This window comes from Marmota flaviventris, chromosome 7 (genome assembly GCF_047511675.1).
Source record: "Marmota flaviventris isolate mMarFla1 chromosome 7, mMarFla1.hap1, whole genome shotgun sequence".
NCBI lineage: Eukaryota > Metazoa > Chordata > Mammalia > Rodentia > Sciuridae > Marmota > Marmota flaviventris.
In genome coordinates this window covers 94,039,209-94,063,892 of record NC_092504.1, presented here as the reverse complement: position 1 = coordinate 94,063,892, position 24,684 = coordinate 94,039,209, and the positions used below count along the sequence as shown (strand labels likewise).

The following is a 24,684-nucleotide window of genomic DNA, read 5'->3' as shown; positions in this document are numbered from 1 at the left end:
CTTAAAGGGTTCTCTGTTGAGTATAGCTTCATTGACTTGTGGTATATCTCTGCTGTCCCCTCAAAAGTCTTTGTTCACTTTCTTGACTTAGTTAAAAACAGGTTAGTTGATGAATATAAACATCTGGGTTGGTAGTAGTATATTCTTTTTTTAAAGGCACCTACTATATAAACTCTAAAATTTACTTTCCTCATATGAAGGGCTGTCAACTATACAAAATACAATCCCCCCACCCAACCTATGTAACAGCCATAAGCACATTATCTGTATCACACAATCAAATCTTACCTCAGCAGGTCATTCTTTTGCTTTATTAGTTGCTCATTTTGCTGCTTTAATTTAGAAATTTCCTTTTCTAGCCTTATGTATTCACTTTTCAAAATAAGTGCTTTTGTGCTTTGTATGATGCCACTGCCACCACCACAGGTTATGGGCTTATTTGAAGGCTGAGAATCAGTATGTTCTGATATCACTGTGGAAAACAAAAACATAAATAGGTGGTATTTTTTTTAATATAGTGTAATTTTGATTATCTCCAAGATTTAAAATAAGAAAAACTATAAAAATCCGAACATTTCCACCATTACCGTGGAAGTCATTGTAGACTTGTCCTTTTACCTCACCTACCTATCCAGCCTGTTTGATCACCAGTTCTATTTTTAAATTAAATTATTTTTTTTGGGGGGGGGGCAATACTGGGGATTGAACCTAGGGCCTTGTGCTTGCTATAGGCAAGGCTCTATCACTGAGAGATAGCCCTAGGCCTTTTAATTTACTTATTTTAAGATAGTATTTTACTAAGTTGCTCAGGCTGCTTTGAACTTGAGATCCCCATCTTAGTTTCTCAAATAGCTGGGATTACAGGTGAGCACTAACCACATCTGGCTGATCATCAGTTCTAAATGTCTTTAGAATTTACCTCAACCTCTACCAAATATGGCTAAGATCTTTCATCCTAACTGCAGCAATGGCTACCCTCTCCAGTTAGAGCTGCTCAAAATTAGTGCTCAGCTGGAGGGCTTGTTAATACAGAGAAAGTATGAGGACCGCCTCAGTCATTCAGGGCATTGTAAGTACTCAAGGTAAACTGTTATTAAATATGCCTTAGAATGCTATTAAAGCATGTTAGTCAGTATTTCACACTATATATGTAAAACTGTGTTCAATTGCATAAAATTGTGAGATGTTTATTTAGTAGAATAACCCGTTAGGCCACTGGCATTGACAAAAAAAACGGGCAGGGTATATGGGGAGAAGAAATTCTCAGTGTCCATTTTCTTCAGAATTCATGTACACTTCATGTTGAGCATCCCTAATTTGAAAATATGACTTCTGAAATGCTCCAATATCCAAAACTGTTTGAGTACTGATAAGATACTGCAAGTGGGAAATTCATATTATCCATGTGGGTGGCTAGGAGAGCCTTTGCTTTCTGCACAAAATCATTAAAAATATTATAAAAAGTTATCTTCAGGCTATGTACTAAAGACGTGTATGAAAACATAAATCAATTTATGTTTAGACTTGGGACCTATCCCCATTATATATCATTATGTATATTTTTTTATGCAAATATTTCAAAATCTGAAAAAATCCAAACCCCCAAAGTTTCTGGGTCTAAGCATTTAGGGTAAGGATTACTCTACTTGTATATACCTGAAAGTCACCTACACATCAGGAGGAACTATCCTGACCCTTCTGTAACAAAGAATCTTCACTTTTATTTTCATCCTGTCAAGTTTTCTAGACAGTTGCTGAGAGCATATTGCAATAGACACTCAGGAAGTTTAATCTACATTAAGTATGACTTCAACACACACTGAGTGGATAATAACATTTATTATTATTATATTTTATGATAAAATATTATATTTTGCTTGGCATTTAGAATTTTCAATGTGCTTTCACATACAACTTTTGGTTTGCTCTTCTTAACAATGCATATAAGGTGAGAAAGGTCAGGTGCTGGACCTGTGATTTCATGTGGCCATTAGTGAGGGCAATCAGTCTAGAGAACTTCCCCTGATATTTAGCTCAGTGCATTTTCTATTACATAAAGCTCCCTAAGTACTAGCTAGAATTCTCTCTTCTCAAGTAAAACATGAGACAAAAATGTGAAAAAAAGATAGTTTGAGAAGTGCATATGTAGAAATTTACCATTAAATCTTAAAATGTAGCTGAGATATATTTTAAAAAGTTTTTCAAGTAAATATCACCTTGATATTTTTTACTTTTAAGAGCAAATAGGTTAATATTTACTTATTTTTACTGTGTACCAATCCTCATTTATTAGTTGCATATAGTTTAAAATGTACTAAGGAATGTATTTGGCTTTTATTAGGAAGGGTGGTTCTACCTTGACCATAAAAGTCATTCTTTTATAACAGCAAAGGTATCTTCAGTATAGGTAAAGATCTAATAATGCAAAAGTAAAATTCATATAGTTCAAGAATCTACAATGGATAAACAGTTGACTATAGTAATCTAAAGAGATACTACAAGATACATATTTATTTTAAAAAGAGATTACTGATTAACTTGGGTTACTGAATGTCATATGGATAATAGGCATTTTCAAAGTCTGTGTGTTGAGAAGTAATATTGGAAAGATCTGAAAATATGTGTAGTTTCTACTTACTTGAAGCATCTTGGGCCTGTTGACTTCTTCTCAGATTTTCTCTTAATACTCTTATCACTTCTTTTTGATAGTCTATAGTGGCTTTTGTAGAATCAATTCTAACAAGAACAATAATAAAAATATAGCAACTAATTTTCTATGGAAGAATAAACAAAATCTTTGTCAAAAATTTTGTAATATGATGCATTATATTAGCATAGTACCCATAAGTAGTGGTAGATCATCCTGCATAATCTCTCTTTATATGATGTCTTTTATGGCTATAATGCCAGCAAATTCCAAGTATTTTGTTATAGGAACACTCCAATTTTCTTAATATTGAGAAACCAGTTCTAAAATTTCTGAAAGCTCAATAGCTATTAATTGGCTATTAAGCCAAGTTATATTTGGAGATGCTATAAAACAAACAGTTGGGCTGCTATCATGGAGTCACAGAATGGTCTTGAAGGTACAATTACCAGAGCAAGAAAGAGAAAAGCAGTTTCATTTCTACACTGTCAGGAAAGCTAAAGCTTGATTGCAGGTCTGGTCTAAGGTGAAAGAGTCAAAAGGTCAAATTCTGATCATTTTTTCCCAGTAGAAAGACATTTTATGAATTGTTGGTTTAGATATTAATAGGCAATAATAAATTTTAAGACTTTCTGTCTTTCTCAAAAACTATAAAAGTATTTTGATTCTATAAGTAAAAGCTTTTTTCTTAAAAAATAATTAAGGACCTAATAGTGGAAGGCAGCTAGGCAGCACAAAGACTTACAGAGTGCTAGAATGAGCAGAATTAGAGATTATTAGATATTTATTCAAGATTAGGAAGAATGAAGAATGCTAGGATCCAGAAGACCTCTTAAGACATCCTATAATAACCCTCTCCTTTTATTGATTGTGAATGCAAGGATCTGACAGATTAAAGAGCTTGTTTAAGGTAATGCATTAATAAGTGAGCACTTCTAATTCAGTTTCCCTGACTCTCTGTTTAGTGTTCTTTTCATTATTGTAGACCGAAGCATGCTCTTATAGTGTGTGTGTGTTTGTGTATATTAATAAAAAGAATATGCTCTGGGGTCCTAGGTACCTATAAATGTAAAGAAAATACACTCTTACATATGCACACACACAGACTCACTCAGAGACATGTATAAGTTCTTAATGTTCACTTCTAAGCATGAAAAAGCCATTTTAAGTTGTTTATACCCAATTGAGAAGGAAGCATTCAAAGAAGTGTGTTAATTGATCAGAACTGTGATTAACATAAAAAACTTTATATGACAGTTTAGTGAACTTAAAAATTTGTGGGTTTGTATTTTTTTTTAAAGCACTAACATTTTCATAAGTTTCTTTTTAAAAAGTTAACTAATACAAAGATATTTATGTAGTTTAGAAAGAAAAGCTATTAAAGCCATGTTCAACTAAAGCTATAACATACTCCTTTTCAAATTCCTTGGCAGTTTTCATCTTCTCTAAGTCTATTTTCACCAGCTTTGTTTTGAGATCTTCAATTTCTTCTTTATAGGGTTTGGCTCCTAAAGCGACTTGGTCCTAATAGTTACAGAAAAAAGAAAAGTAAAATAATGATTAGAGTAGTCCTATATCTCTGGTTTTAAAGAAAAGTTAGCTGCCTTTACTCTAGTAGACATATTTTAAAATAGCAAACTCCTTCAAGTATAAGAAAAACAAGAAAGGCATTAATTCTAGTTGAATAGTAACTAAACATTTGATGTAAGGTATATTTGAAGCTAATATATATAGACATATGATTTTTATGTCTTAAAACAAGTACTTTTTTGCAATGAAAAAAGTGATCTATGTACAAAATGAAACAGAAAGATTGAAAATAATGAAATGTGTGGACAAAGATGAAGCAGGAAAAGGAAACAAAAGATGCTGGAGCAGAAATGTAAACATTAAGTGGAACTCAAATTCAAGCAACAACACATTATTGGGAATATTTTTATACAGAAAGATAGCTCAATCAGTGATACAAATATATCATATATCTGCTTTCCATTCAGAGAACATATACATACTCATGTGCATTAGTAAATCTTAAAAAAGAAATTGAATAGACTATTTTACACAGAAAAGTTGAATGGAAAACATCGAGAGTTCCCATGTATACAGTGTCCCATACCTTCTTTCCTATTATTACATTCATGCATTATTAGTATGGTACATTTGTTACAACCAATGAACTGATACCAATATGTTATTAATTAATTAAAGTCTGTATTTACTTTAGAATTTCTTAGATTTCCTATGCTCTACCTGTACATCCTGGTATGCCTCCCCACCAACTCTAATGTCACATATTTGAAATTGTATACTAGGCAGCCTTTTCAGATTGGATACTTTCACTTAGCAATATGCATGTCTCCCATGTCTTTTCATGACTGCATAGCTTCATAGCTCATTTCTTTTATCTGATAAATGATATTCCTTTGTATCAACATACTTATGATGTATTTATCCATTCACCTCTTAAAAGAGGTCTTAATTGTTTCTAAGTTTGGGCAATGATGATACAGCTACTATAAATGCACATGCATAGCTTTTTGTGCAATGAGTAAATATCAAGGAGGACAACTGCTTGATCATATTGAGGCTGGGGGGCAAAAGGACAGCCGATGTAGGTAATGAAAGGCTGGGTCAGGAAGATGGGGGCTGATTCAAGAGGAAATAAAATGCTAATATCTTCAGGATACTTCCCCTCCTCCATCCTGTTGCCAAGGTTACCTGCTTCCATGGAATTGTTCCTCCCTGCAAGGAGGTGTTAATTAGTAGCCCCTGGGTGACTCTCTTCCTTCCTTTCTGGGCAGCTCCTCTCCTGGTTTTTGGTCATTGGCCACAGGCAGGATGAGAGCAGGAGGGGGCATGAGAACAAAGGAAATCTAAAATCTATAAAAGGGACAAGGACACCCCCACTCCCTTAGGCACCTACTTGGGTCCCCTCTTTTGCGGAGGAACCCCTGTCCCTTTCTCTGTTCTATCCTTTAAATAAAGCTTTTTGCTCTTGTCTTGGAGTTTCTCAGATGTTTAATCTTCAACACTGAGGGAACAGGACTAGAACCTGATTCTCAACACTGATATCAATACTGTAAGAAAACATTTAATTTACTAAGAAACTGCCAAACTGTATTTCAAAGACACTGATATCAATACTGTAAGAAAACATTTAATTTACTAAGAAACTGCCAAACTGTATTTCAAAGTGGCTAGATCACTTCACATTCCCACAATGAGTGAGAGCTCCTGTGCTCTACATCCTTGCCGGGATTTGGTGTTTGTCAATGTTTTGGATTTTGGCCATTCTAAAAAGAGTGTAGTGGTACCTAATTAATTAAAATCACCATTCCCTAAAGTCTATTTTTCAAAGAGAAGTCTTTAAAGAAATTAAGTCAGAACGTAACACTGTTTTTGACAAAATTTTCCAATGGCCCTCAAGACCCTTTATGATCTGTTTCACTGCAGCTTCTTGCCTTATTTTCCACCCGTCTTCACTCTACTCTGAATATAGTGACTTTCTTGTTTCTCAAACCTGTCTAGAATATTTGTTTCTGGGTCTGTGCATTTGCTATTTCCTTTGCCTGGAAGACTCTTTTCTAGTCACAGTTTGCCCCAGCACTTCCTTTAGATCATCTTACTGTTGACTTTTCTTAACTCTCTCTCTATAAAAATCATCTCTTTGCTTGCACATGCCCACCTTTACCCAGAACCCACATACTCCTTGTCTGACTCATTTTTTTTCTATTATACTTTTTAATCATATATTTATATATTTCTTCCCATTTATAAAAGCAAAATGTATTTGTTGTAACAAACAATCCAGGGATTTAAAAATTTTTTTTTCTCCCTCCTGTCCACTGTGAGCAAAGCATATAGCCTTCTGTCTTTGGGTACACCACACCAACAAACAGTTCACAGACCTTTTTCCTACTTGTTACCTATTACTCATAAGACTGCTCTCTGCATGCAGTGGTGGGCTTTACCTACTTCTCAGGCCAACAGTCTAACTCACTGTTTCCCTCCACTTACCTAATGTATTCTAGTATGAGAGTATATTATAATCTAACGTTTTCTCTGTTGGCAAACATTCAAGTTGTTCCCTTTTATTTTGTGGTACCAGGGATTGAACCCATGGTACCACAATGGTACCACTAAGCCACATCAGTCCATTTTTATATCATATATTTACATTTTAAAATCAATTAATTTTCTGTCTCCCCATACCAGAAAGCAAGTTCTCTGACTTATATTCTGGACTCCTCTGTTGCCACATAGTTGGTGCTCAGCAAATACTTAATTGAATGAATAAAATGTGATTGTTTAATTTGTAATATTAAAAATTTACTCTCAAACTTTTATCTCTAGTTTATCTGCTCATGTCTCAATGAATGGATCAGACTTTTTAGAAGAATGGTAACCATGAAAAGAGAAGGCATTTTTGACTTGTTCTTAATTTTAGTGGGGCTGAAGAGACACTGAAGCAGAAACACACTTCTATGCTATCAGTTTCAGACTTGAGGAAAAGAATTATGAAAAGTGGTTGGAGCAAAACAAAAGGGAGTGATAAGGAAATGATGAATAGGGGTGTGACTTCAAGGATACTGAAGTTCAAAAACATTTAAACCACCATTCTTTCCAAAGAAAATTGGCCTGATTTAGCCCACAGGACACCAGGTGGTTCTCAGTAATAAGAACAGCAAGTAGAAAAAAATGAAAACATACTTAATCTACTGGTCTTTATACATTTATTATGGTGTTATATATTTAGATAAGAAGCACACCACTTTTGAAAAATAAAAAATGTACATTTTCAAGTATAAAGAATGTTGACGTATCTTTAAAAATTGCTTTTCTAGCATGACAAAAATAACCAATATTTTACATGAAAATATACTCCTATTCCTAAAAACACTTGGAATGGAACCATTGTATACCCAAGGGATTTAAAAATGCATATTACAATGATGTGGCCAAATCAATGTTTACAGAAGCTCAATTCACAATAACTAAACTGTGGTACCAACCTAGGTGCCCTTCAACAGACAATAGATAAAGAAAATGTGGCATATACACACAATGGAACATTACTCAGTCATAAGAAAGAATGAAATTATTCTGACATTTGCTGGTAAATGGATGGAACTGGAGACTGTCATGTTAAGTGAAATAAGCCAATCCCAAAAAACTAAAGGCCAAATGTTCTCTCAGATATGCAGATGCTGGGCTGAGGATGTGGCTCAAGCGGTAGCGCGCTCGCCTGGCATGCATGCGGCCCAGGTTTGATCCTTAGCACCACATACAAACAAAGATGTTGTGTCCGCCGAAAACTAAAAAATAAATATTAAAAATTTCTCTCTCTCTCTTTAAAAAAAAAAAAAAGATACGCAGATGCTAACACAATAAGCGGAGGAGGAAAGAATAGAAGTTTGTTGGATCAGACAAAGGGGAATGAAGGGAAGGGAGGGGAGATGGGAATAGGAAAGACAGTGGAATGAATTAGACATAAGTTTCCTATGTTCATATAGGAATAAATGGCCAGTGTAACTCCACACCATGTGCAACCACAAGAACGGGATCCTAATTAGAATAAATTATACTCCATGTATGTACAATATGTCAAAATACACTCTACTGTCATGTATATTTAAAAAGAACAACAATAAAAAGATACTCTTGCATTTCATTTCTAAGTTGTTCCTTCTTTTAAAGATTGAATAATGAACTTCAGACATATATATGTCATAGGAAGTTGTGGTGAGACTGGGAGAACAGAGCATCAAATTATTTGTCAAATTTAACAGTTAAAGTAAAATGATAGCATTTACTAATAAAATGAGGTTAAGTTACCTGAAGTGCTTGCATCATTTCTTTTGTTTTTTCAAGACATTTATTTGATTCATTAATTTTGGCTTGAAGTTTTGCTATAATGTTATTGGTCATTTCAAGTTCTTTCTGCATCTTTATTATCTTGCTTTCCTTATGTACAGCACTTTCTTTAGCTTCACGCAAGGAATTTTCCAGTTCCTGAATTCTCTGTTAGAGAAAGCATATATTCATTAGGTTTTTTTTTTTTTTTTGGTACCAGGGATTGAACCCAAGGGTGCTTAACCACAGAGCCACATCCCCAGTCCTTTTTATTGAGACAGGGTCTTGCTGAGTTGCTTAGGGCCTTGCTAAATTGCTGAGGCTGGCTCTGAATTTGCGATCCTACTGCCTTAGCCTCCTAAACTGCTGGGATTACAGGTGTTCGCCACTGTGCCTGACTCATAAGGTCTATTTTAAAGACAGAGATGCACAACGTAAATTTGAGACAAAAGATTATATTTATGTATTGATAATTTTTCATGAACTGCATTCATAAAGGATAGAAGAGAGGCCAAATACCACTCAATCTATAGACATGTATTGCTTTCATTTGGAAGTAACTGATTTTTGGATTTAAAAATGACAAAAATTTAAATCATATAATCTGTCAACAAATTCTTAAACCATGAATGTGAAAACAGCACAGTGTTGATGTTATTTACTGGTTAGTTGAGTGCTAAGCACATTAAAGAAGCACTCAATTTAAATTAACACTATCAGAAATATATTTGTTAACTGACTTTCTAAGTAATGTACATAATACCTTTTCCTTTACTTTTGTTAATTAGTTTTGAAATTGAAAAAGGTAAACACGGGGAAAATTCAAAGGTACATGATGAAAAGGTAGTTTCCACCTCAGATCCCAGTTGATCCTGAGGCAATGACTGCTAAATTTTTCAAGTGTACTTTCCCAGGAATTTTCTCTAAGCATCTAAGCATATGTGAATAGTTTATAAAAATAGTTACTCATACACTATATACTAAACATAAAGTTCTGTTTTTAATCCAGTATATTTTTGATCTTTCTATTATCAATATATATAAATGTCTTCCATTTTTGTTTTTATGGATACATAGCATCCGATTTCATGGAAATATCATAAATTATTTATTCGGTCACCACAAATGAAGATTGAGGTTATTTCCAGTTTTTCACAAGTATAAATTATCTTAGGATAAACTTAAATACCTGAATTTTTTTTCACGTTTATCAGATTATTCACATGTACACACATTTTTTTACTGTCTGTGAAATGTCTGTTGCTTTATGGTCCACCTAGAATTTATTTTTTGTTTAGTGAGTCTTATTTCTTTTCCAGATGACTAGTTTGTTGTTTCAAATTATAAGTAAACAATTTTTCCCTGTAGAGTTGAACATTACCATAATTGTGTGTGTGTGTGTGTGTGTGTGTGTGTGTGTATGTGTGTGTGTGTATATGTGTATATATATAATTCTTAAGGCTTAATGGGGTGGGCTTCTGAACTCAGTTCTGTTCCACCTCTATACTTGTATATTCCTGCATAACTGTCTAATTATAATAGCATATGTTTTCTTATCTATTAGAGTGTTTTCTTGGGTCACCAAAGACAGAATTTCTTTCTGCTTCTTTAAATTATTGCTTTGGTAAATGGGTTTCATCTTTGCTCTATTCTATGGCTATCAGATGACAATTCTCTTAAGATCACCAAATCAAAAAACTGCAAACTAGTGATCTTCTAGTTTCCACTGGTAATTAATTATTAAAGTAGTGGCTGACATTTCATTACAAGTATATATACTGGTAAAAATGATAAATTGTAATTTACTCGTAGAATCCCCACTAAATCATTTGTGTGTTAATAAAATAAGGTAGCATGTTTTCTGATGTTTAACAACTCCTAAGGTTAAGTAATAATGTAACAGATTATTCAAATAATCTACTGACTCTTAGACACAAGTTGATATGTATAATTATTCTGTTATAATTTTAGCCTCTTCCCTTTTTATTGTGACTGAAATATTAACCAATATTAAAAGAAATGATAATTAGAAAAAAGCTAAATTGTTATTTTTCTCTAAGCTTATATTGGTTTTGCATATAGACAGATTATAGTTTAGTATAAAGTCAGATGATTTAGGAAGTTTATAATATATAGTAATAAAAATTTAAATGGTAATCACTTAAATTATAGTATATGAATTTAGTATTCAAATTAAGCTTTGATTTACCTCTGTTTTATAATACAAAGGGTAAATCTTTATAATTTCTAGACTTAAAATTATTTAGCTGAGTGATATCCAGAACTATATATAAATATCTAGCTTATCACACACACAAAATATTGTGTTCATATTCCTTAATAAATGTAGTCAATACTATGATTTTGCTCTGGACTCCAGGATGAAGCTAAAAATTAAAGAATATCTTATAAGAAATTGCATACCTCTGTTGGTTGTACAGCTCTTGATGTAACATGAGGATTTTTATTGTCTTGTACAATAGAATTAGCCTGGGCACCAGATGTTAGGGAGACTGTCAAAGTTTGGTAGTCTTCAAACAGTTTTTTATTTTTCTCTCTTATTGATTTCAGGTCACGTTCCCATTCTTTTGATCGGGTTACACTTCTTTCCTCGAACTCTGTTGATTCATTTATTATACCCTATTGAACAGTAAAACATTACAGCTCTAAAATGATTTATATATTCAAGCACTAGAATTCTAGTACAATGCATATGCTGAAATTCATTATTTAGAACGCCCAACACCCTAGAACAATGCTTTTAAAGAATGAACATTCTTTGTGATTTGCACATATTTTTTGAAATTATAGATATTGGATGTTGATTATGAGAGTAAGATAATCCCAGCTTTATTGGATCTGTACTAGCACATGAAGAGAAGCTACAATATTAATCTAGTTTTTTTTTGCTCTAATTTCACACATACAAGAAGTCTTTTGATACTATATATCTTACCAATTATGCAGATTAAAATCATTATATATGCTATGGTTGATGATGAGCTATTAAGTGCCATCTAACAGCAGAACACTCCTAATAAACTTAACAGTTATCTATTTTCCTGCTTCATTTTAAACTTCAGTATTTTTAGGGAAAATAACTGCCGTTGGTAATTAGTATGGATATCTTTCATTTCTGTGCAGAGAATAACATGTCATCAATACTCTTTTTTACAATGAAGGCTAATTCTAAAATTAATCATATAATAAACACTTCCTAATTCCTATGGGATATACTTTTTGCTCTTATCAAGAATGTCTTATTGGTCTCCTCTATAACTTCTTTGTGGTTTTATGGTCATTCTGCCAGGACGGGATCTTAAGTTAGTTGTGTTCTTTCTGATATCCTGGACTCTTTTTGGCTCTGGTTTACTGACTTTGCATCTTACAAAGTTATTGACTCCTACGCTTAGGGTGCTAGAAGAAGCCATATTCATGCTGACACAGCAGCAACCCCTACTTTCTAAGCTACTTACATCTGATACCTCAATATTATAAGAAAAGCTTTGAATTATAGGGAGATTATTTTGTTTTATGCCTTTCTCCATTGATTGTGATCAAGTTTGTTTGAAATAGCCTATTACTGTTTTGTTCGTTCTGGTTATTCTACAAATAGGAGGAACTACCCGTGGAAAACATTTTTTCATCCCTTCTTTCAATGTGATTTAAATATAGTCTCCAGATGAAATTAAAGTATCAAAAAAGAACTATTCAAACATATGAAACACAAAACCAATCTTGGAAGCTACCATTTTAATCTATTCTTTTTGCTCTAATTTCACACATACAAGAAGTCTTTTGATACTATATATCTTACCAATTATGTAAGGAAGAGATTATACCAATGAGCACTATGAATATAATAATCACTGAAAAGTAAAAACAAATTAACAACCTGTTGTTGGTTCTTATGAATCAGTACATTGGGACTGATCATGAAGGGAACAAGGATAAAAATCTCGATTTTGCAGATTCTGGTCCAGCACGTAAAGAATTCAGAAGTTACCAGTCCATCATAACAAACAGAAAGCAGAACTGAAAAATTAAAACTCTGACTAGATCTATCAATGCGGTTAGGTCACAGAAATAGACCTATAGTCAACTCATTTTTGACAAAAGAGCAAAAGCCATAAATAGAGCAAATATGGTCTTTTCAATAAATGGTGCTGGACCAAAGGGACATCCACAAGCAAGAAAGTGAATCTAGACACAGACCTTACAAGCTTTATAAAAAGTAACTCACAATGGAACACAGAATTAAATATAAAGTATGAAACTTTAAAATCCCAGAAGATAACATGGGAGAAACCTTGATAACCTTGAGCTTGGTGATAACCTTTTAGAAACAACTTCAAAGTCATGATCTCTGAAAGAAATAACAAGCTAACTCTTTAACATTAAAAACTCCCAGTAATTTCTGCTTAATTTTGTTATAAAATTAAAACCAGCCTAAAAAAATAAAGTTTATTAATACAAAAAATAGACACATTTTTCATCCTCAAAGTTCAGGATCAGCATGTATAATTCTGAGACCAACAGGAGTAAAGTTCATGAAGTCCCGAGGCCCTGCTGAAGCAGCTAGCCAACTAGTCTATGGCTTTACCACAACAGCTGCCTGCAGCCCTGAAACTGACTCAGGCCTCACCTTGGCTGAAGCTACTTGGAGAAAGGTTCAATTCCTACTGAAAGTGAGAAAGAAAAGCTGTGGAGTCCAAATTTCATGAGTGAAAACTGAACATTATACACAAGGCTGGGTTACCTTTATAAGTATAAATTGACATTTAATTATCTTAAGAAGCATAATATGTTAGAGGAAGAACACATTTTACAAAATCAACTTTTTTCATAATGTATGCAAATAAATTAAAGAAAACATACTTAAAATTAATTTACTCTAAGCCCTCTGAGAAATGAGTTAGAAAAAGTAAACAGAATGAGGTAGCATAATAAAAATTAATACTTACAGTTATTTTATTATGGTAGAAGTAATTCACTTGACAAATGCTATCATTTTCTTTCTGGATGCTATTTTTAAGTTCTTCTATATTAAAAGGAGTATTTAACCACTCTTCCAAAACCTGAGTCATTTTTTTCCTGTTACTAAATACTTGTAATTCAGTCTTTATGCTGGGGAAGTCATTTTCTGAGAAATCTTTGAGAATTTCCTGTGTGAGAAATATGCACTTTAGCACCTGAACATTAGGAAAATTTTATCCAAATATCATATGAAATATAAAAATATTATAAAAAGGGGAAAACATGGATTCTTCTTAATATTTTAAAGTAATCTAAGGCTGGGTGTTGTGGTGCACACCTGTAGTCCCAGCAACTTGGGAGGCTCAAAGCCAGCTTCAGCAATTTAGCTAGATCCTCAGCAACTTAGTGAGATCCTATCTCAAAATAAAAAAATAAAGAGAGCTGGGAATGTGGATGAGTGGTTAAGTGCCTCTGGGCTCCATCCCAGGTACCAAAAGAAAAAGATAGAAAGGAACAACAACAACAAAAAAGTAATCTAAGAAATATAATTCTGGGCTGGGGATGTGGCTCAAGCGGTAGCGCACTCGCCTGGCATGCCTGCGACCTGGGTTCGATCCTCAGCACCACATACAAACAAAGATGTTGTGTCTGTCGAAAATTAAAAAATTAAAAAAAAAAAAAAAAAAAAAAGAAAAAGAAATATAATTCTAACCAAAAACTTTATTCTAGTCATTTGCATAATAAAATTTTGGTAGTATATGTGATATGGTAGTGGCATAACTACAATTCTACCTGTTAAGAATTAAAATCTGTCAGAATGATCAATCTGGGACAAATTATCACATAAAATGCTCTTCAGTGCATACAGCAGGACTTACATATGTGTTGGGATGCCAGCCTCTCATTGCTGGGGAGGGCAAGATACTACACATGGAGTTGTGGCAATAAAAGGGTTTCTGATTCCCCAGTAACAGATGTAAGAAGTTTTAGAAGGTATTTGTAAACTTATTCTAGGATTCCATGGATTCCCATTTACTAAAGTTAAATCTGTTTTTCTGTGCCTATGAAGGTCTGAAAGGAGGCTAGTCCATTATTTGGCAGTCTTTATGTTTGGCTAGTTATTATTCTTCAACCTATTTTTAATTTCTGGTAAATAAAAGTTTTAAGCACATGCAAAAGTACTTTTCTACATGATAATAAGGCTAATTAAATCTATTTAAAATAAATTATACCTCAATATGTAGATCCAAACTCTGGTTCAGTTTGGAGTGCCTTAATTCTTTGGATGGTATGTCATAATCCTGTTGAAGGTGTTGTATTTTAATTTGGAGTTCATTTTGCTTTTCCACTTCATCAATAAAAGCTATTTCAAATTTATTGATGGATTCATGTTGTTCTTCTTTCATCTTTGTAATATAGCTTAACACATACTTGTAGAAAAAAATGAAATAAATCAGAAAATGAATTTTTTTCATGTTTAGAGTAAGTTTCAAACCTTTGAGACTGAGGTGAGAAGGTGTACCTTGTTTATTTATATTCTCTGATAAGTAAATAAGGGAGCAGCCATCTTCTATCTCCAAATTTCTCTTTTTAGAATCATGGGAGAGTAACTTCCAGACCTCTACTTCCATATTTTTGACCTCCTACTTAGGGTGTCTTATAAATACCTCAAATTAAATATTTAGAATGTTACATGGTCTCTTTATGTATATATCCTTTTTCTGTTGCCCCTTTTTTGGTTAGTTAAATTGCCAATCACCAAGGATTCCCAGTTAACATCTAAGTAAATCCTCTTCTGCCCACCTTGCTTGGATAACCAATAAAAAGGTCTTTTAAGCCTCAAGATTTCCTTGTTGAGAATCATTAGACATTTAAGCTTCAATACCATATATTCATGGGTCATACAAATAAGTTCTAGATATCTGTTTGTCAAGATTTGTGGAAGGATTTTCAGGAAGTAAAGGGGCAGACATCTAACTAGGCAGGAAAGATACCTACTTGTTAATTCCTTAACCTCTCATAATCTGGTGTCTTCCCTAACCGCTTGACTAAAATTACTCTGGCAATGTTCACCAAGAAATCTATTATCATTGAATTGAGGGGACACCTTTGTTTCATAAGTATCTGCCACTCTTGGCCACTTTATCTTTGAGGAGCTCCACTCCACTGACTTGAGGGACAGCACTTTTGTTTGCTTCTCTCCTGAATTTTTGATTTTTTCATACCTGAACATACATGTTACACCCTTTTATTACTGTCTCTTTTGGACATTTATCTTTTTCTGGGTTCTCGTCTTCTTCCAAAGCTTTTATTCTTCTGAGAAGAGATTGAAGAAGCATTTAGCAGCTTGAAATGGTATGTCCAGGTGATTTTTTAATGCTCTCTAGATGACCTTTCTGTACTTCTTGTCACCTATATGCTGATGAGTCCCAAATCTCCTGACTTTTATCCTGCCAAACCTCAGACTCACAGTTAAATGCCTACATGGTTTCTCTTCTTGGATGTCTCATAGGTATTCTAACCTTGAAACATCTAAACTAAACACCTGATCTCTCCAGCATCACATACCTGATTCTCTTCCTTTTCTCAGTTAATCCTATCTTACACACATGGATAATCACAAATCTTGGAACTCCATCCAAACTTCTCTCCCTATTTCCATTATAAATCACCTGGACATACCATTTCAAGCTGCTAAATGCTTCTTCAATCTCTTCTCAGTCCCTATTTAACTTTCCCTAGTAGTATAGTAACACATATTATCTCATCTGGACCATTGTAATTGCCCCTTATTTCTCTCTTCTTCTAAGCTTATCCCCCTCAAATTCATGTCTTTTTTATTCTGCAATGAAGTACCTAAATGTTAATCTCATCTGTTACTACTGCTACTTTAACTGTCTTTTGGCTGTCTGTCTTCTACAAAACAAACTCCAAACTTTATTGCTTGAATTTGGCTTCCACTATAGTCTAATCTTCTGAAAATTCTTACATGTGGCATGTCATACAACCTGTATATGCCTCTATCACTGCACTCATTACCTTTTTATATGTCTGCCTTACCAGATTAAGAGATCTTTGATATGACTCATCTGTCTTCTGAGTACCTCGATAGTATCTAGGCACATAGGCAAAGCTCATTTTTTTTCCTCAAAGCTCAGTTTTTATTGAATGAGTAGATACTAGAAACACTAAAAATCCTAAACTTACTGTTCTCAGACCTATACAATATTTAAATTTAATAAGTATCCTAAATAGCAAATATGCCAACTCCTAAAACAGTACTTAAGTACATTAAAATTTGTAACTGAAATTTAGAGTAGTATTAATAAGATACTGGTACCTTTAGTTTCTTTATGACTCTATGGAATTCCATGGAACATCTCTGGTTTGCAGCAAAAAGTTTTTGAATCTGTTTTGTTTGTGGGTATGGAAGTGAGAGGTTTGCTTTTACTCTAATTGAAAGATCTTTTTGGGTTTCAATTTCCTTCTCTAAGTCAAAAGACAATTTATTCAAGTACTCATAATGATTATCCATCTCTGAGTATCTCTGCAGCAGCTCCTGAAATTAAAATTCATTTGATTTAACAACAAATAGTTCCACTGGTAAAGCTGTAAGAATACTTATATTTTAACACTTTCTACAAGAAAGAAATAAATCAAGACATTTAAACAAACGGAAACATTATTGATTTGGGATTATAGAAATAATATATGATTATAGTGAAAATTTTTTAGAAGTTGGCCAATATAACAAACCCAGAAATAACCATTGTTTTAATTTTGATGCATTCTCATTTAGTCTTTTGAATATTCATGATTTGAACGAGTACTGGGAAAGTCTGAAGAGAAATTTGAATGAACTCAAACCCCATCAATTCTGACCTTACTTCTCACTAGCTTTCCTCATTCTTGGTGCTCCTCGAACCCACCAGACAGGCTGGCTGCCTCAGGAGCTTTGTTCATTATTCCCTCCGTCTACATCGTCCTTGTCTCAAACACCTGCACAATTTAATCCTTGGCCTCTTTCACGTATACACTCGAGGCCTTAAAAAACCACAAACTCCGATTGTTTTGTTTATATATGTACATAGGTGGGTATACACATGCATACCTATACTAGGTTATAATGTTTAGAAAAGGACCAGGCATTACCTACTCATCCCACACAAGTCTCTAAATTCCATCTTAGGCTTCAGGAAGCCTTTGGAAGAGTACCGACATGCATGTGTAGGGAACACTTACTTTTATCCTGAAGCACTTTTCTCTCAGGTTTTCTGTATGGTGCTCTTCTCCATCACATAGTGAACTTCTTTCATATTTTATGACCTCTTTGTGATTCTGATGATCCTTGTACAAAGAAACAATCAGACATAACTATTCACATATAATGTATAATCATATACTTTATTAAATTTCTATATTAAGTTTTAATAATGGAATTAAACATTATACTTGTAACTCAAAAAACAATGTTAAATATCCATCAAATGAATGGTACTAAATCTTTAGTGAGTGACCTGAACTCATTAGGAAAAAAAAGTGGGAGAACCATATATTATTTGGAGATGGGATTTGTTATTCATAGTTGAAAATGAGGCTTTAGAATTTCTTTTGGTTCCTTAAACTGAATCTCTGTATTTAAAATTATTGCTGCCAACTAAACATACTAGCAAAACCACTGTCCACCTTGTGTCGCAAACCCTATTCACATATTCTTTCTCGTAACTGGGAACTGAAAATTCAGATCTTGTTTACATTCCACATTTCTCATTAAAAAGTACAAAACAAAAAATTATTTTTTGCCTACTTGTTTATTGTTATCATTACAGTACCCAGAAGCATGAGTATCTGTTGAATAAGTATTTGTCTAAAGAATTAAAATTATATAAATTTAGTTATGGCTCATATATAGACGATTCCTAAGCATCTGATATTTCTGCTGAGATTGCAAATGATATTTTTTCTACTTTATTTTGTAGAGCATTCAGTTGGGCTTTTAATTATATAATATATATGAATATCTACAAATAATCATACTAGAAAAACTTTGTAATATTCATCTTCTCTTTTTTCCTTCTAACCAGCAGTTATGGACCATTTCTAGATCCCTATTAAGAGGTAGAGAAGTGGAATATTTAATCTTTTACAAATCTAACCCTTCAAATATTTTTTCTATTTAGAATAATACTATTTTTTATTAAACAAAACTTTAGAAATTATATTACTAAGAATATTTTGCTTTAACAAACTTTTTCTTAAAAATCAAAAGTGATGTTTTCTGAAAAACAATTTGGCCTCTTTTAAAAATGTGTTTCCTACTGATATGAAAATTATAGTAAGTTTTCCCACTATCTTTAGTATTCAAAGAAAATTCTAAGAAAAGGCCAGGCACCGTGGCACACGCCTATAATCCCAGCAGCTGGGAAGGCTGAGGCAAGAGGATTGTGAGTTCAAAGCCAGCCTCAGCACCTCAGTGAGGCACTGAACAACTCCATGAGACCCTGTCTCAAAATACAAAATAGGGCTGGGGATGTGGCTCAGTGGTCTAGTGCCTCTAAGTTCAATCCCCAGTATCAAAATTAAGAAAATTCTAAGGAAAAAACACCCATATTGGCACCCCTTTATAAAGCTTGATTCTTACAGTTACTAGAACTCACTCTAGCTATCATTTTTCTTATGATTTCTCTGAACTGGTCTTTTTCCATTTTGAGACACTCCTTTTTCCTCCTTAGCTCATTGCTTTCCTTAGCTACAGTTCTTATTTCTTCAAGATTTTCATGAAGTTTCTTAGTAGAGCACAAGTTATCCATATCCACAGTTTTCACAGATACATTTTGGGCCTCAATTTGCCTCTTCAAATGTTCCATTTCATTCATTTTTTTATCACTTTTATTGACATCTTTATTCATTTTAAGAAGTTGAAGCTCTTTTTCCTGAAGTTCTTGGATCTTGAGATAATTACAAAATAAGTTAGAATGCAAACAGAATTCCTTCATGGAAGGAAAATAGCATCTACTTGTTATATTTGTACATTTATACAAGTTAAGTATCCCTCATCTGAAGTGTTTCTGATTTTGAAATATTTACATAGTTGCTACCAGTTGAGAATCCCTAATTTGAAAATTCAAAATCTGAAAACTTTGAGGCTTACCTCAGTGCTCAAAGTATAGATTTCAGAGCATTCTGGATTTCAGATTTTTGGATTAGGCATGCTCAATATATCTATATATTTTCTCATTTCTCAAGTAATTTTGGATACAGTTACTTCCAAAAAAACCCCACAAAAACATACCTTTTTCTGTAATTCATCTTTTGATTTATCTAAATCTTTTTGAATATTTATAATTTGAGTTGTCTTTCCTGAAACTTTCTCTCTGAATTTCTCAATAGTTTGTTGTTGTTCTTTCAAATGCATATGAATAAGTTTTAGTTCCTGTTGTGTCTCCAGATCCTATATTAGAAAAAAGAGAAATGTGATGACATAAAGAAACGTTATCTTTTCTTAATCATTAAATGAAATTTGAAAAAATGCATACTTAGTTAAAAACAACCAATCTGCCATCCCCCAAATTCGAAGTATACAGAAAGATTTAAGGTACAAATTCCTGTCTCTAACCTCCCTCACCTTAGTCCTGTTCCTTGCTGACCTGTACCACTTGCTTTCCTCCTTTCCTATTATCCAAACAGTATAACATACTTTCTAATCAGTATCACACAAAAGGTGCTCTTTCCTAGGCTTAGTATTTCATTATACAGACGAACCCCTCGGCCAGTGCCTTATGGGTGAACACTTGAATTGCCTTTAGATTTTGATCATCCCAAACCATGCTGCAGTGAATGCTGTTATATTTTTATTCCAATGTGTGAATATGTTGGTATGATAAATCTATATAAGTGGAATTACTATATCAATGTTTATAATGATAAATTTTCAAAAAGTTAAAAGATTATAACCTTCTCACCAACAGTATCATCTATTTTCAAAGAAGGGAGGTTCTGCCTTAAGAATATGCTTACTGGACATGAAGAATGTGCACAACTCACTTTAGCAATAGTATCCTGCAGGTTTTCCTTGAGTTGGTCTCTCTCCAGCTTGAGCATCTCCTCTGATCTTCTTATCTTATCTCTCTCTTTCATTACAGATTTCATTTCTTCGAAGTTATCTTGAAGATTCTGAGCCAAATTACCCAGAGTTAAACCTTGATCCTTGAGTTGTTTCTGTATCTCACTGACATCTTCTTTTAATTTAAAAAGTTTCTGTTCATTTCCCTTAAGCTTTTGAATCTTAAGATAATCATAATATAATGTTAGGTTACAGATTTTTAGGGAAGGACAAGGAATAGTCTCTAAGTTAATTAAGACTATAGCCCCCCCTTTTTATAATCATTAACACCCTGCATAAACCCACACAAAATTAATTTTCTTTTGAGGTACAATATACAAAATGTATTCTATAATCATGTTTGTAGTTCCATTTATTCTTGACACATGCATACACCTATAAAACTACAATCCATATCAAGTCAGAGAATACTTCTGGCATTCCCTAAAGTGCCTGTGAACCCCTTCCCTAGAGGTAATTGCTATTGGGATCTTTATCATACTTGATCAGTTTTACCTACTTTTGAACCTTCCTAAGACAGTGTATTCTCCTGATGATAGGTATTTGTTTTCAAGTTTCCCACCATTTTGGATAAAGCTGCTACAGACATTCTTGTAAATGTCTTTTTAGAGATGTTATTTAGTCTTTTCTATTAGGTACATAACCAGGGAGTGGAAATACTGGGTCTTATGGCATTTAGTAAATACTGACAAGCTGTTTCTGAATGTGGCCAATCCATCTCATATTCTGAAGATTTCAAACACAACAAATCAGATATTCAATCAAAAACCCCTGCAAAATATCTTTTCTTATAATCTGGCATTTGAATTTTCTAAATCTATTTTCATATTTTCCATTTCATCTGTCTTTTCAGAAATAATTCCTGAGTTTATTAATAGTTTCTTGGTGCTCATTCAGATCCATGTGAGCAATTCTTAGTTCTTCTTGCTTTTTCAGATCCTTTTAAGAACAAGGTCATATCTTAATGTTAACTACTTTTTTTAGTGAAGTGATATATTTTCTTAGTAAAAATAATATTGCATTTACTTCTTAATTTACATTGTTGTTACAAAAGTTAAAGACTTTCTCTTACTGTCCTTATTCTCCACACTCTACTCCTCTTTTAGAAGTAAACAAACTACACATACTATTTAACAGCTGGATTCCTCCACTTCAGGGTTATCTTGGACTTCCAAATAGGATGTCAAAATCTGTTTCACTTTTTGTAGGGCTGAACAGGATTTTGATATATGGCTCATATTTACCCAGTTTCCTTGGGAGGAACATTTAAATTGTTTCCCATTTTTATTACAAACTACTACAATGAACAACCTTGTGGTGTTGTGGTGTACATATGTACGTATGTTTGTGTGTATATATTTATTTAAGTAATTGAGTCAGTATACATGTAGGATAAAATCTATGAAGAAAATGCTGGTTATATAACTTAAAGTTTTTAAGAAAAAGAATATTAAATTATCTGCTTAAAAGATTATCATGTCGCTCTTGCCAACAATACCACTTGTTTCAAAGAAGGTTCATTGCTCTAAGAAAACATTTATTTGCTAGCAAGAAGAATGAGTGTAACTTACTTTTGCTTCTGTTTCTCTAAGGCTTTCCCTCAGCTTGTCTCGTTCCATTTTGAGAGTTTCCTCCACAATTCTTAGGCCATCATTTTCCTCAGTAAAAAATTTCAGTTTTTCAAGGCTCTCATTTATTTTCTGAGTCAACATTAACTTCTCTAATTCTAAACTCTCCAGAGTTGAGTTCTGAGCTTCCAGTTGTTTCTTCAGTTGCTCTGTTTCATACACATTTTCCTTCAGGTCATTTTTTACTTTAAGAAGTTGATGTTCTTTCTCCCGAAGTTCTTGGATCTTGAGATAAACATGCAATAAGTTAGGATATTGAAGATATAAATAAAAACCCAAATAATAGCTTCAAAGTTGAGTAGATAAATCTTGTCTTCAATTTTAGGCTAATTCATGTCCTGTTTCATTATACAAAAGACCTGATTTGAACTCCTAGTTACTCAAATAACAACTTAAAAGAAAATACCTGTGCTTTTATGGCAGCATTTGCATTTTCTAAGTTCATTTGCATATTTGATATTTCATCAATTTTTTCAGAAACAGTTCTTTGGAGTTTATCAATAGTTTCTTGGTGCTCTTTCAGATCCATGTGAGCGATTCTTAGTTCCTCTTGTTTCTCTAAGTCCTTTATTATTAGAGGAAGAAAAAATATCGAGAATAACACAATTAAAATGCTATAGTAAGATAGAAGGCAAGAAGTAAAAGTCCTCCTTAACCTTTATAAGGCTTCCCAGTCTTCACCCTTTAAGCCACTTCAGAATGTCAACACTTGCTCTGGATATATTCTACAATAGAATAAATTTCTGTTGCTGTAAGCCACCAAGGTTATGGTAATTTGATATACCATCCCTAGGAAACTGATATAGGCTGATCAAGATGATAAAGTAAAAATGTAAAAATAAAGTTGAAAGGCATAGATAAGCATTTAAATATAGGCACCAAATAAATAATTCTCCTTTATCTTAAAAAACTTTTAAAATTTATAGCTCTCAATGGACTTTTATTTTATTTATTTATTTATATGTGGTGCTGAGAATCAAACCCAGTACCTCACCATGCTAGGCAAGCCACTGAATCACAACCCCAGCACCTTATTTTCAATTTAAGTAAGAAGGAGTGGCCTAAAACAAATTCAGAGGCATTAACTTCCAAGGCTGTTGACTTCACTTCCTTAGGAGGAGTAAAATAGACACAAGGTTTTAGCAAATTCAATCAGATGAGATAAGGAAAGGGAAAGGGATTTGGCTTAAAAGAAAATATAGCTTAGGAAAAAAATACTACACAGAAGAACAACAGAAACCACAGCATATTATCTATAATGCAAGTGGCACTGCTCTTAGCTTAAATAGACCTCTGTGGTTGTATTTCAGAATCACTTGGGCAGTATGGTTGTTACAGGAGTCTTGGGTTTTATACATGCATTGCACCATCCTACCTCCATGAAAGGAGTGATTCAAGGAGTGATTTGGGAAACTACAAACTTCTTAGTGATGGTGATAGTATTAAGCCTTTCATTTTAAAGACCAACAAATACATCTTCATATGGGGAGGATTTTTGCTTTGTTGACTAATGTCTCTTAAGTGCCCAGGATGATGCCTGGCCCATATAGTGTTCAACAAGTATTTGACTGATGACTACATCAGATGATTAGTTTAAAAGATCAAGGTACCTTCTCACCTAAAGACTCTGGAATAATGTAACCTCACAAAAAATGTTAGTTAGGATTCTGTGAATTGAAACTTCAAAATACCAGAATGAAGATCTGTTCTTTTGCAAATATAATGTGCTATTCTTGCATTTAGGCTATGGGAATCAAAAACTATTATCAAAAATGTTTAATCAAGAAAAATGGCCAGGAAGATAACTTAAAAAAAATTTACCTTTTCCTTTAGCTTTTCTTCAACTTTTGCCAGTCTCTCACAGGTCTTAGAAAGCTCTTTGTCTTTCTTCATGACGTGGTTCTTTTCTTGTGCAACTATCTCTTGTTGCTTTTTAAGTTCATCTTCAAGAATTCTTAATTCTTCCTGGTTTTTAATGGTCTAGAATAAAACAAGAAGTTGGGATTAAAACAAATAATATTAGCTTACATTTATGAAACCAGGTAAAAATCGGCATTTACCTCAGCCTATAAATGAAGAAACTATATAGTGAAACTATATAGTAAAAATGAATTTAAAAGAAAGTGAATCTTTAATCATGTAAATCTTTAATCATAGAGAATCTGCTTTTTATGTTCAATTATTATTGCTCAGTTTATATTCCTATGAGAATTAGAATTGGATTTACCATCCAATCAAGAAAGTTTAGCTCATTTTCTGTGCCTAAACTCAAAAAGACTGCTAAGTATTCACTGACTGAGTTTCTCACATGAAGCATTAGCTTTGGTTTTGAGCACTATCATCAGCAAACTCAAAATGGTAGCTGCCCTTTGTAGCACTATGAGGGCTAACTTGTCATGAAGCTTGCACAGTGGAATTCTCATGTATCAAGACCACAAAACAACATGCCAGAGTTA

General features: G+C 33.3%; 1 protein-coding gene across 1 annotated transcript in view; it reads right to left on the bottom strand.

Annotated features, from left to right (window-relative positions):
• Cenpe (centromere protein E) overlaps nt 1-24,684 on the bottom strand; it is an 82,173-nt gene that overhangs the window by 9,679 nt on the left and 47,810 nt on the right. Inside the window, exons 25-38 of the mRNA XM_071614846.1 lie at nt 24,050-24,208; nt 22,635-22,793; nt 22,172-22,453; nt 20,522-20,761; nt 19,770-19,928; nt 17,720-17,824; nt 16,818-17,036; nt 14,710-14,907; nt 13,465-13,665; nt 10,925-11,140; nt 8,483-8,668; nt 4,059-4,171; nt 2,639-2,736; nt 289-472 (exon numbers count right to left, since the gene is read on the bottom strand). Of these exons, the coding sequence (XP_071470947.1) occupies nt 289-472; nt 2,639-2,736; nt 4,059-4,171; nt 8,483-8,668; nt 10,925-11,140; nt 13,465-13,665; nt 14,710-14,907; nt 16,818-17,036; nt 17,720-17,824; nt 19,770-19,928; nt 20,522-20,761; nt 22,172-22,453; nt 22,635-22,793; nt 24,050-24,208 (2,519 nt within the window). The remainder of the gene's footprint in view (nt 1-288; nt 473-2,638; nt 2,737-4,058; nt 4,172-8,482; nt 8,669-10,924; nt 11,141-13,464; nt 13,666-14,709; nt 14,908-16,817; nt 17,037-17,719; nt 17,825-19,769; nt 19,929-20,521; nt 20,762-22,171; nt 22,454-22,634; nt 22,794-24,049; nt 24,209-24,684) is intronic.